This window comes from Pseudophryne corroboree, chromosome 1, assembly GCF_028390025.1.
Source record: "Pseudophryne corroboree isolate aPseCor3 chromosome 1, aPseCor3.hap2, whole genome shotgun sequence".
Taxonomy (NCBI): Eukaryota; Metazoa; Chordata; class Amphibia; order Anura; family Myobatrachidae; genus Pseudophryne; species Pseudophryne corroboree.
This window is the reverse complement of record NC_086444.1, coordinates 173,297,751-173,309,822: the sequence shown is the minus strand read 5'-3', so window position 1 is coordinate 173,309,822 and position 12,072 is coordinate 173,297,751. Positions and strand designations below refer to the sequence as shown.

The window sequence follows — 12,072 nt, the reverse complement described above, 5'->3', positions numbered from 1 at the left end:
TGTGATAAAGTAAACAAAAACAAGAAAAAAAACCATGCATGACAAATATATAGCCACAACATAATGTATTATAGCTTTAAAACATGTTTAATAAATTACTAATGCAAACAACAATAAGAAATATAAAGGATTTCCAAATTGGAAAGGACCAAACCACTGCAGACAATAAATGATGTAAGTAGGATTTAAGAGGCTGAAGATTCTCCTGCCTATCACCTAAAGGTGCTTGTTGCAAGTAAAGAGAGAGTAATAAAATAAAATAAAATAAAACATTTAGGGAATGGACTATTTTTATTCATGCTTTTTCATTGTGATTCCCTTTGTATTGTTATTCATTATTAACATTTAATTGTAGTATTAGTGCCCAGAAGTATCTCTTAAAGTTTTGTGTTATATCGTCCATTTAGGTTCTGGAGTAGAACCAGGTTATACCCAGTCTGCTGTTAACCACTGATGCCAGTAGGGGTTTCATAACTACCTTTTTAACTGCCATACATATCCCCTCGCATAACAAACAATCTTGTGACAGGTACATTTCTAAAGATCAATACGGAGAATGTTTGCAGGACTTCACTTCATTAAATTAGATTTAAAAAAACAATTACACCACTCTGTATAAACTTGTGATATTTTCCTTTAATTATCTATGTTTACCACTATAGGTGATTAATTAGCAGAGTATATTTTCATTTTACCATGTAACTTACATCAACTATGATGACTTTGCTGTCGGCACATGGTGACTCTCCCAGCATCTGTAATCTGTTATATTTGTTTGCCCTCAACAGAAAGTCCTGAAAGAGAGCTGACTGAGACTGGCTGGTATAAGGCTGGAATCCCATATCTGAAGAAAACAAAAAAGCAGAGCCACAATAAGGGACATAAGTTGTATGATTAAATAACATATACTTGATTAAAGCCAGAAAAGCTTTATAAAAATGAGTCCAATCAGGAATCTATTGCAATAAAATAGAATATATACAAATTTTAACACTACCTCGACAAAAAACATCTGGCTCGTCCTGTTTAAACTCTTGCATCAAAGGGTTGATCCATTCCTGCACCTCAATTCCTAGTTCCTTAGCAAGAACTAGAATAGTTGTGGACTTGCCACAGCCGGGAGGACCAGTGAGTAACAATATGGATCCATTCTGTGAAGACGTAAAGGGATAATTGATAAACTCTTCTCAACACACTGATCAACAGTAACACGGGGCAAAAATGTACTAAAGTTCGATTTTGGTGATTTCAATGGGGATTTGAGGTTCGATTTAGGCAGGGATTTCATCAATTCAATTCTAAATCCCTTCCAAACATGAATCCACATCGAAAACTGAATGCACAATAAATTTTTAGTAAATTAGGGATTTATCAAAAAGTTTAGAAACTCCAAAAGGAATAGATTTCAATCGATTTTGAAGATTCATAAAGTGCTTCCCAAAATCAAATTTTAGTAAATATACCCCATGGAGTTTTTCCCCATGAGCACAAGCTATATAAAACTGGGCAGCATGGTGCCATAGTGGTGAGTGTCACTGCCTCACACCAAGGAGTCTAATTCCTGACCAAGGCTCTAACCATTTGACGTTTACATAGTCTCCGAATGTTTAGTTGGGTTTCCTCCCACACTCCAAAAACATATTAGTAGGTTAAATGGATTCTACAAATATTAACCATAATGTGTATATATGTTGTAGAGAATAGAGACTGTAAGCTTCACTGGGGCCAGGACTGATATGAATGTGTGCTGCGATACAAATATAAAATACAAATACGTATCAAGAGTAAACCAAACCTGTTTTTGCCCAGCATGGGCTCTTAACCAGGTCTCAACCTCCTCAACTTTCTTCTTATGTACAGCAAGGTCTGTCTGCAGGAACAACAAAGTTCAACCTCATTAAAACAGAATTTCAGAATTAAATAATTTCAGGCTGGACAAACCCTAAACCGTTCCATACAATACAATATTGTTCTCATCTCTCTGGTTTTAGTTACCTGAGCTTCAGGTCTGTATTTGTCAATCCATGGGTCATCCTGTGACTGACCTGAGGTGGGTTTAATCAGGTCACTGGAATGATTTGTGGAAAATGGATTTGCTCTTTTCTTGCTCTGAACTTTGTTCTCTAGTAAAGTCTCATCTTTCTTGGGTACAACTCTTTTAGCTGCTCCTGAAGCCCGAGTGGATGAGTCCACAGTGTTTCCAAACAAGTTTTCAAATGACGGCTCTACCCAGTCTGTGATCTGCAGACACATTAGATTAGACTTCTGGTCATTTTGTACAAACCATAGAAATGTAAAAATATTTGTTACATTTTCCATAAATAAGCATAATGCTGACCCATCACAGTGCGTGTTGCCCACTAGAACAGCCATTCTTATTTGCATTTCATAAGCAATTTGGCCAATTAATGGTCAATAAACTAACACAAAATTGTTGTCCACCTACAGATGATTGTATGCCTTATACTGTACCTCTTCTGCAACTACTGCTAAGCACATTCAACTTTTTCACACGTTACCATTAGAGATGAGCGGGTTCGGTTTCTCTGAAACCGAACCCGCACGAACTTCATGTTTTTTTCACGGGTCCGAGCAGACTCGGATCCTCCCGCCTTGCTCGGTTAACCCGAGCGCGCCCGAACGTCATCATGACGCTGTCGGATTCTCGCGAGACTCGGATTCTATATAAGGAGCCGCGCGTCGCCGCCATTTTCACACGTGCATTGAGATTGATAGGGAGAGGACGTGGCTGGCGTCCTCTCCATTAGAAATTAGATTAGAAGAGAGAGAGAGAGATTGTGCAGAGTCAGACAGAGTTTACCACAGTGACCAGTGCAGTTGTTGTTAGTTAACTTTTATTTATTTTAATATATATCCGTTCTCTGCTATATCCGTTCTCTGCCTGAAAAAAAACGATACACAGCAGCAGCCAGTCACACAGTGTGACTCAGTCTGTGTGCACTCAGCTCAGCCCAGTGTGCTGCACATCAATGTATAAAAGGCAAAGCTTATAATAATTGTGGGGGAGACTGGGGAGCACTGCAGGTTGTTATAGCAGGAGCCCCCAGGAGTACATAATATTATATTAATTTAAAATTAAACAGTGCACACTTTTGCTGCAGGAGTGCCACTGCCAGTGTGACTAGTGGTGACCAGTGCCTGACCACCAGTATAGTAGTATATTCATTGTTGTATGTATTGTATACTATCTCTTTATCAACCAGTCTATATTAGCAGCAGACACAGTACAGTGCGGTAGTTCACGGCTGTGGCTACCTCTGTGTCGGCAGTCGGAACTCGGCAGGCAGTCCGTCCATAATTGTATTACAATATATACCACCTAACCGTGGTATTTTTTTTTCTTTCTTTATACCGTCATAGTGTCATACTAGTTGTTACGAGTATACTACTATCTCTTTATCAACCAGTGTACAGTGCGGTAGTTCACGGCTGTGGCTACCTCTGTGTCGGCAGTCGGCAGGCAGTCCGTCCATCCATAATTGTATTATTATTATAATATATACCACCTAACCGTGGTTTTTTTTCCATTCTTTATACCGTCGTCATAGTGTCATACTAGTTGTTACGAGTATACTACTATCTCTTTATCAACCAGTGTACAGTGCGGTAGTTCACGGCTGTGGCTACCTCTGTGTCGGCAGTCGGCAGGCAGTCCGTCCATCCATAATTGTATTATTATTATAATATATACCACCTAACCGTGGTTTTTTTTCCATTCTTTATACCGTCGTCATAGTGTCATACTAGTTGTTACGAGTATACTACTATCTCTTTATCAACCAGTGTACAGTGCGGTAGTTCACGGCTGTGGCTACCTCTGTGTCGGCAGTCGGCAGGCAGTCCGTCCATCCATAATTGTATTATTATTATAATATATACCACCTAACCGTGGTTTTTTTTCCATTCTTTATACCGTCGTCATAGTGTCATACTAGTTGTTACGAGTATACTACTATCTCTTTATCAACCAGTGTACAGTGCGGTAGTTCACGGCTGTGGCTACCTCTGTGTCGGCAGTCGGCAGGCAGTCCGTCCATCCATAATTGTATTATTATTATAATATATACCACCTAACCGTGGTTTTTTTTCCATTCTTTATACCGTCGTCATAGTGTCATACTAGTTGTTACGAGTATACTACTATCTCTTTATCAACCAGTGTACAGTGCGGTAGTTCACGGCTGTGGCTACCTCTGTGTCGGCAGTCGGCAGGCAGTCCGTCCATCCATAATTGTATTATTATTATAATATATACCACCTAACCGTGGTTTTTTTTCCATTCTTTATACCGTCGTCATAGTGTCATACTAGTTGTTACGAGTATACTACTATCTCTTTATCAACCAGTGTACAGTGCGGTAGTTCACGGCTGTGGCTACCTCTGTGTCGGCAGTCGGCAGGCAGTCCGTCCATCCATAATTGTATTATTATTATAATATATACCACCTAACCGTGGTTTTTTTTTCATTCTTTATACCGTCGTCATAGTGTCATACTAGTTGTTACGAGTATACTACTATCTCTTTATCAACCAGTGTACAGTGCGGTAGTTCACGGCTGTGGCTACCTCTGTGTCGGCAGTCGGCAGGCAGTCCGTCCATCCATAATTGTATTATTATTATAATATATACCACCTAACCGTGGTTTTTTTTCCATTCTTTATACCGTCGTCATAGTGTCATACTAGTTGTTACGAGTATACTACTATCTCTTTATCAACCAGTGTACAGTGCGGTAGTTCACGGCTGTGGCTACCTCTGTGTCGGCAGTCGGCAGGCAGTCCGTCCATCCATAATTGTATTATTATTATAATATATACCACCTAACCGTGGTTTTTTTTCCATTCTTTATACCGTCGTCATAGTGTCATACTAGTTGTTTCGAGTATACTACTATCTCTTTATCAACCAGTGTACAGTGCGGTAGTTCACGGCTGTGGCTACCTCTGTGTCGGCAGTCGGCAGGCAGTCCGTCCATCCATAATTGTATTATTATTATAATATATACCACCTAACCGTGGTTTTTTTATACCACCTAACCGTGGCAGTCCGTCCATAATTGTATACTAGTAAACTATCCAATCCATCCATCTCCATTGTTTACCTGAGGTGCCTTTTAGTTCTGCCTATAAAATATGGAGAACAAAAAAGTTGAGGTTCCAAAATTAGGGAAAGATCAAGATCCACTTCCACCTCGTGCTGAAGCTGCTGCCACTAGTCATGGCCGAGACGATGAAATGCCAGCAACGTCGTCTGCCAAGGCCGATGCCCAATGTCATAGTACAGAGCATGTCAAATCCAAAACACCAAATATCAGAAAAAAAAGGACTCCAAAACCTAAAATAAAATTGTCGGAGGAGAAGCGTAAACTTGCCAATATGCCATTTACCACACGGAGTGGCAAGGAACGGCTGAGGCCCTGGCCTATGTTCATGGCTAGTGGTTCAGCTTCACATGAGGATGGAAGCACTCAGCCTCTCGCTAGAAAACTGAAAAGACTCAAGCTGGCAAAAGCACCGCAAAGAACTGTGCGTTCTTTGAAATCCCAAATCCACAAGGAGAGTCCAATTGTGTCGTTTGCGATGCCTGACCTTCCCAACACTGGACGTGAAGAGCATGCGCCTTCCACTATTTGCATGCCCCCTGCAAGTGCTGGAAGGAGCACCCGCAGTCCAGTTCCTGATAGTCAGATTGAAGATGTCAGTGTTGAAGTACACCAGGATGAGGAGGATATGGGTGTTGCTGGCGCTGGGGAGGAAATTGACCAGGAGGATTCTGATGGTGAGGTGGTTTGTTTAAGTCAGGCACCCGGGGAGACACCTGTTGTCCGTGGGAGGAATATGGCCGTTGACATGCCAGGTGAAAATACCAAAAAAATCAGCTCTTCGGTGTGGAGGTATTTCACCAGAAATGCGGACAACAGGTGTCAAGCCGTGTGTTCCCTTTGTCAAGCTGTAATAAGTAGGGGTAAGGACGTTAACCACCTCGGAACATCCTCCCTTATACGTCACCTGCAGCGCATTCATAATAAGTCAGTGACAAGTTCAAAAACTTTGGGTGACAGCGGAAGCAGTCCACTGACCAGTAAATCCCTTCCTCTTGTAACCAAGCTCACGCAAACCACCCCACCAACTCCCTCAGTGTCAATTTCCTCCTTCCCCAGGAATGCCAATAGTCCTGCAGGCCATGTCACTGGCAAGTCTGACGAGTCCTTTCCTGCCTGGGATTCCTCCGATGCATCCTTGCGTGTAACGCCTACTGCTGCTGGCGCTGCTGTTGTTGCCGCTGGGAGTCGATGGTCATCCCAGAGGGGAAGTCGTAAGCCCACTTGTACTACTTCCAGTAAGCAATTGACTGTTCAACAGTCCTTTGCGAGGAAGATGAAATATCACAGCAGTCATCCTACTGCAAAGCGGATAACTGAGTCCTTGACAACTATGTTGGTGTTAGACGTGCGTCCGGTATCCGCCGTTAGTTCACAGGGAACTAGACAATTTATTGAGGCAGTGTGCCCCCGTTACCAAATACCATCTAGGTTCCACTTCTCTAGGCAGGCGATACCGAGAATGTACACGGACGTCAGAAAAAGACTCACCAGTGTCCTAAAAAATGCAGTTGTACCCAATGTCCACTTAACCACGGACATGTGGACAAGTGGAGCAGGGCAGGGTCAGGACTATATGACTGTGACAGCCCACTGGGTAGATGTATGGACTCCCGCCGCAAGAACAGCAGCGGCGGCACCAGTAGCAGCATCTCGCAAACGCCAACTCTTTCCTAGGCAGGCTACGCTTTGTATCACCGCTTTCCAGAATACGCACACAGCTGAAAACCTCTTACGGCAACTGAGGAAGATCATCGCGGAATGGCTTACCCCAATTGGACTCTCCTGTGGATTTGTGGCATCGGACAACGCCAGCAATATTGTGTGTGCATTAAATATGGGCAAATTCCAGCACGTCCCATGTTTTGCACATACCTTGAATTTGGTGGTGCAGAATTTTTAAAAAAACGACAGGGGCGTGCAAGAGATGCTGTCGGTGGCCAGAAAAATTGCGGGACACTTTCGGCGTACAGGCACCACGTACAGAAGACTGGAGCACCACCAAAAACTACTGAACCTGCCCTGCCATCATCTGAAGCAAGAAGTGGTAACGAGGTGGAATTCAACCCTCTATATGCTTCAGAGGTTGGAGGAGCAGCAAAAGGCCATTCAAGCCTATACAATTGAGCACGATATAGGAGATGGAATGCACCTGTCTCAAGTGCAGTGGAGAATGATTTCAACGTTGTGCAAGGTTCTGATGCCCTTTGAACTTGCCACACGTGAAGTCAGTTCAGACACTGCCAGCCTGAGTCAGGTCATTCCCCTCATCAGGCTTTTGCAGAAGAAGCTGGAGGCATTGAAGAAGGAGCTAACACGGAGCGATTCCGCTAGGCATGTGGGACTTGTGGATGCAGCCCTTAATTCGCTTAACAAGGATTCACGGGTGGTCAATCTGTTGAAATCAGAGCACTACATTTTGGCCACCGTGCTCGATCCTAGATTTAAAGCCTACCTTGGATCTCTCTTTCCGGCAGACACAGGTCTGCTGGGGTTGAAAGACCTGCTGGTGACAAAATTGTCAAGTCAAGCGGAACGCGACCTGTCAACATCTCCTCCTTCACATTCTCCCGCAACTGGGGGTGCGAGGAAAAGGCTCAGAATTCCGAGCCCACCCGCTGGCGGTGATGCAGGGCAGTCTGGAGCGACTGCTGATGCTGACATCTGGTCCGGACTGAAGGACCTGACAACGATTACGGACATGTCGTCTACTGTCACTGCATATGATTCTCTCAACATTGATAGAATGGTGGAGGATTATATGAGTGACCGCATCCAAGTAGGCACGTCACACAGTCCGTACTTATACTGGCAGGAAAAAGAGGCAATTTGGAGGCCCTTGCACAAACTGGCTTTATTCTACCTAAGTTGCCCTCCCACAAGTGTGTACTCCGAAAGAGTGTTTAGTGCCGCCGCTCACCTTGTCAGCAATCGGCGTACGAGGTTACATCCAGAAAATGTGGAGAAGATGATGTTCATTAAAATGAATTATAATCAATTCCTCCGCGGAGACATTGACCAGCAGCAATTGCCTCCACAAAGTACACAGGGAGCTGAGATGGTGGATTCCAGTGGGGACGAATTGATAATCTGTGAGGAGGGGGATGTACACGGTGATATATCGGAGGGTGAAGATGAGGTGGACATCTTGCCTCTGTAGAGCCAGTTTGTGCAAGGAGAGATTAATTGCTTCTTTTTTGGGGGGGGTCCAAACCAACCCGTCATATCAGTCACAGTCGTGTGGCAGACCCTGTCACTGAAATGATGGGTTGGTTAAAGTGTGCATGTCCTGTTTTGTTTATACAACATAAGGGTGGGTGGGAGGGCCCAAGGATAATTCCATCTTGCACCTCTTTTTTCTTTTCTTTTTCTTTGCATCATGTGCTGATTGGGGAGGGTTTTTTGGAAGGGACATCCTGCGTGACACTGCAGTGCCACTCCTAGATGGGCCCGGTGTTTGTGTCGGCCACTAGGGTCGCTAATCTTACTCACACAGCTACCTCATTGCGCCTCTTTTTTTCTTTGCGTCATGTGCTGTTTGGGGAGGGTTTTTTGGAAGGGACATCCTGCGTGACACTGCAGTGCCACTCCTAGATGTGCCCGGTGTTTGTGTCGGCCACTAGGGTCGCTAATCTTACTCACACAGTCAGCTACCTCATTGCGCCTCTTTTTTTCTTTGCGTCATGTGCTGTTTGGGGAGGGTTTTTTGGAAGGGCCATCCTGCGTGACACTGCAGTGCCACTCCTAGATGGGCCCGGTGTTTGTGTCGGCCACTAGGGTCGCTAATCTTACTCACACAGCTACCTCATTGCGCCTCTTTTTTTCTTTGCGTCATGTGCTGTTTGGGGAGGGTTTTTTGGAAGGGCCATCCTGCGTGACACTGCAGTGCCACTCCTAGATGGGCCCGGTGTTTGTGTCGGCCACTAGGGTCGCTAATCTTACTCACACAGCTACCTCATTGCGCCTCTTTTTTTCTTTGCGTCATGTGCTGTTTGGGGAGGGTTTTTTGGAAGGGACATCCTGCGTGACACTGCAGTGCCACTCCTAGATGGGCCCGGTGTTTGTGTCGGCCACTAGGGTCGCTTATCTTACTCACACAGCGACCTCGGTGCAAATTTTAGGACTAAAAATAATATTGTGAGGTGTGATGTGTTCAGAATAGGCTGAAAATGAGTGTAAATTATGTTTTTTGAGGTTAATAATACTTTGGGATCAAAATTACCCCCAAATTCTATGATTTAAGCTGTTTTTTAGGGTTTTTTGAAAAAAACACCCGAATCCAAAACACACCCGAATCCGACAAAAATAATTCGGTGAGGTTTTGCCAAAACGCGTTCGAACCCAAAACACGGCCGCGGAACCGAACCCAAAACCCGAAAAATTTCAGGCGCTCATCTCTAGTTACCATCCTTGTGGACTATAACTGATAATAGTAACCTGTGCAGATCACAGCTGCAGGGAAGCGATGCACCTTGCCCAAAGCATGACGAGTAAAGCTGTTCCCTGTGCTTTAACCACTTGCCTGGCATGTTCGCATCAGATGCTACAATACCAGCAAGTGCTTTATCTGACCTGGTCGCACAGGACGCGACCAGTCAGATACACAGTGTACCTGGAGGCTGTCCCGGCTGTCAAAATGAAAGCCGCGATGGTCACGATGTTTGAAAAAAAATTCTCTCTTTTTTTTTTTCAAATACAAAAAAAATAAAAAATATTTATTTATTTTTAACTAAAATCAATTTAGATGATGTTAAATACACATTCTCCACCTGACTAGAAAAAAATAAATAAATTCTGAGTGGGTTTTGGGGAAAAAATTTGTCAGTTAAGTGGTTACAAGTGTAAACGACATAAAAAAAAAGTGTGTCTACCTTTTTTGTGTCAACATTTTGTACATGTCAATCTTTTCTACTAACTTGTAACTGTCGACCTAATGATCATATTGGGTCAACCTAATGATCCATACCCTTGTACCTCTCATGCAATATCCCGTATGAGGCGAGACGGGGATCAGTATGCGTTAAAGATTCCGGCCCTCACTATACAGACAACAGCATCCCAGCCAGCAGCGGGGCGATCGTAGAGTCCCCTCGCGGGCTCACTGCACTTGCCAGAGGTTCTAGTCCCACTCTATGGGTGTCGTGGACATCCACTAGTGGGTACAGACCCTGAGCGCCGGGATTCTGTCTGACGGAATTGCTAGCTATCGGGATTCCGGTGTTTCGTTATCCTTACCGCTGGGATCCCAACAGCCAGCAAACTAACTGCATCCCATGCGAAGGCCTACTGAGGTCTAATAATGCATTTTTCTGTGTACTTTAAAGTAATGTTCTGATTTTTTAATTACAGTACCAAACTGTGTTAAATGGAAAAGCTTAAGAGTTAAAAGGCAACATGATGTAATACAAAATGGGGCGCCCTTTACTACAATAGCATATTAAAAAAATTAGTACGAATAAACAGAATTCTTAGACAGTAGAAAACACAAAACACCACACCATAGAAGAGGTCACCAGTAGAAAGATTGCTTGTTTACTGCACTTTCACTTAAATCACATCTTGCTAAATAAAGAAAATACACTAATTACTAATTATTTCAATGCTTAAAAATAATGACTTTCAAGCAGTAATATAATTAGAATTCTAGTCTCCATGTGAATTGCTACACTATATATCATGTTGAATCTGCAACAAGTATCATAATTTAAGTTAATAAATAAATAGAAACTACATCCCTGTAGGTAACAAGGTTGGAAGACCTATTACTATTATGAATAAAGTGATGTGCCGGAAGAAGTGTGGAGGGAGATTCTGCAGATAAAGTTTAATTTATTCCTCCTATGCCCACATTTATCACGCTGCTACATAGTGTTACACACGTCAGCCCCATTACCTTAGCAGAAGTGACTTTTCTCCTGCGGGATGCCTTTGACATGATAGAGCAGTGGGCGTCCCATGCCCTCAGCGCTGCACCATGCTTCCGCTGCCTGGAATAAAGCACACAGCACATAGCATCATATAATAATAAGTACATGTATACAATCATGCATCAGGAGGAGGCGGTGTTGCCGGAAATGCTGGTACTTGTAGTTCCACAACAGCCGGTAGGACTGAAGAATCACTTGAAGTTGCGACTCTTGTTGGTAAGACAAGCTGGAACTTATAGTCCCACCACACTGGGGGAAGAACGCAGGCTGGCATGCACTGCGGCTAATGCTGCCCTGACTGCTGTCACTGGTCCTGCCCCAGCCTCTCATTACCGGAAAGTGACCGGGTATGGCGGAGCGGGTGGCCCGGGCTGGGTCACTGCTGGAGGCCCGGGGGTACACGTCGGGTAACTCACCGTCTGGACACACACTACCCCGTACCGAACCGTTGTCACTTTGCACGGTGGAACCTCTCAGGCTGTGGGCGCTTGACAACTACGTCACCGGCGCGGGAGTGACGCGCACTCCGGGATGAAAGCGGCGGCCGGCGGGGCTGTCCAGTGAGCCACGGGCCACCATCTTGGAAGTGGGCAGTGGCTCTGGCTCCATAATTACTGTTTGTTACAAAGCTGAAAACGTCTTAGTTGTTATTATTATTATTTTAATTTATTTTATTATTATTATTTTTTTATGGAATAGAAGCGGCTGTAGTGCGCAGTCACGTCATGGTAGATGCTAGAATCAAGTGGGCTAAGGGACCTTTTCCGTAAGGGGGAGGAGTTACGACGCAAGGGGGAGGAGCTAGGCCAGCGGGATAGTTCCTCTACTATCCACGCCACCAACTATTACCTTTAGTAATTAGGTGGTGAGCGAAGCGGAGCGAGCCACCGTGCCCGAAGCGTGGCGAGCGAACTTTTCGGGTACCCTGTTCGCACGTAGCTCCTCCCCCTGGTGACGTAGCTCCTCCCCTAGATACGTCACAAGGTCCCTTCAGCCACTCCGATATAGAACCAACCGTCAC

The 12,072-nt window shown here is 44.3% G+C and overlaps 1 protein-coding gene across 3 annotated transcripts in view; it reads right to left on the bottom strand.

Moving 5' to 3' along the window:
* Nucleotides 1–11,994, bottom strand: part of RAD17 (RAD17 checkpoint clamp loader component) — a 102,636-nt gene extending 90,642 nt beyond the window's left edge. The window contains exons 1-6 of one of the 3 annotated variants that reach the window (XM_063963901.1): nucleotides 11,901–11,994; nucleotides 11,018–11,111; nucleotides 1,996–2,241; nucleotides 1,796–1,870; nucleotides 998–1,151; nucleotides 708–844 (exon numbers count right to left, since the gene is read on the bottom strand). In XM_063963901.1, coding sequence (XP_063819971.1) covers nucleotides 708–844; nucleotides 998–1,151; nucleotides 1,796–1,870; nucleotides 1,996–2,241; nucleotides 11,018–11,059 — 654 coding nt within the window. In that variant the 5' untranslated portion in view covers nucleotides 11,060–11,111; nucleotides 11,901–11,994. Of the gene's footprint in view, nucleotides 1–707; nucleotides 845–997; nucleotides 1,152–1,795; nucleotides 1,871–1,995; nucleotides 2,242–11,017; nucleotides 11,112–11,384; nucleotides 11,409–11,467; nucleotides 11,575–11,900 lie in introns of those variants that run through there. The other 2 variants (XM_063963900.1, XM_063963903.1) reach the window with 2 other exon arrangements.
* Between the last annotated feature and the right edge of the window lie 78 nt (nucleotides 11,995–12,072).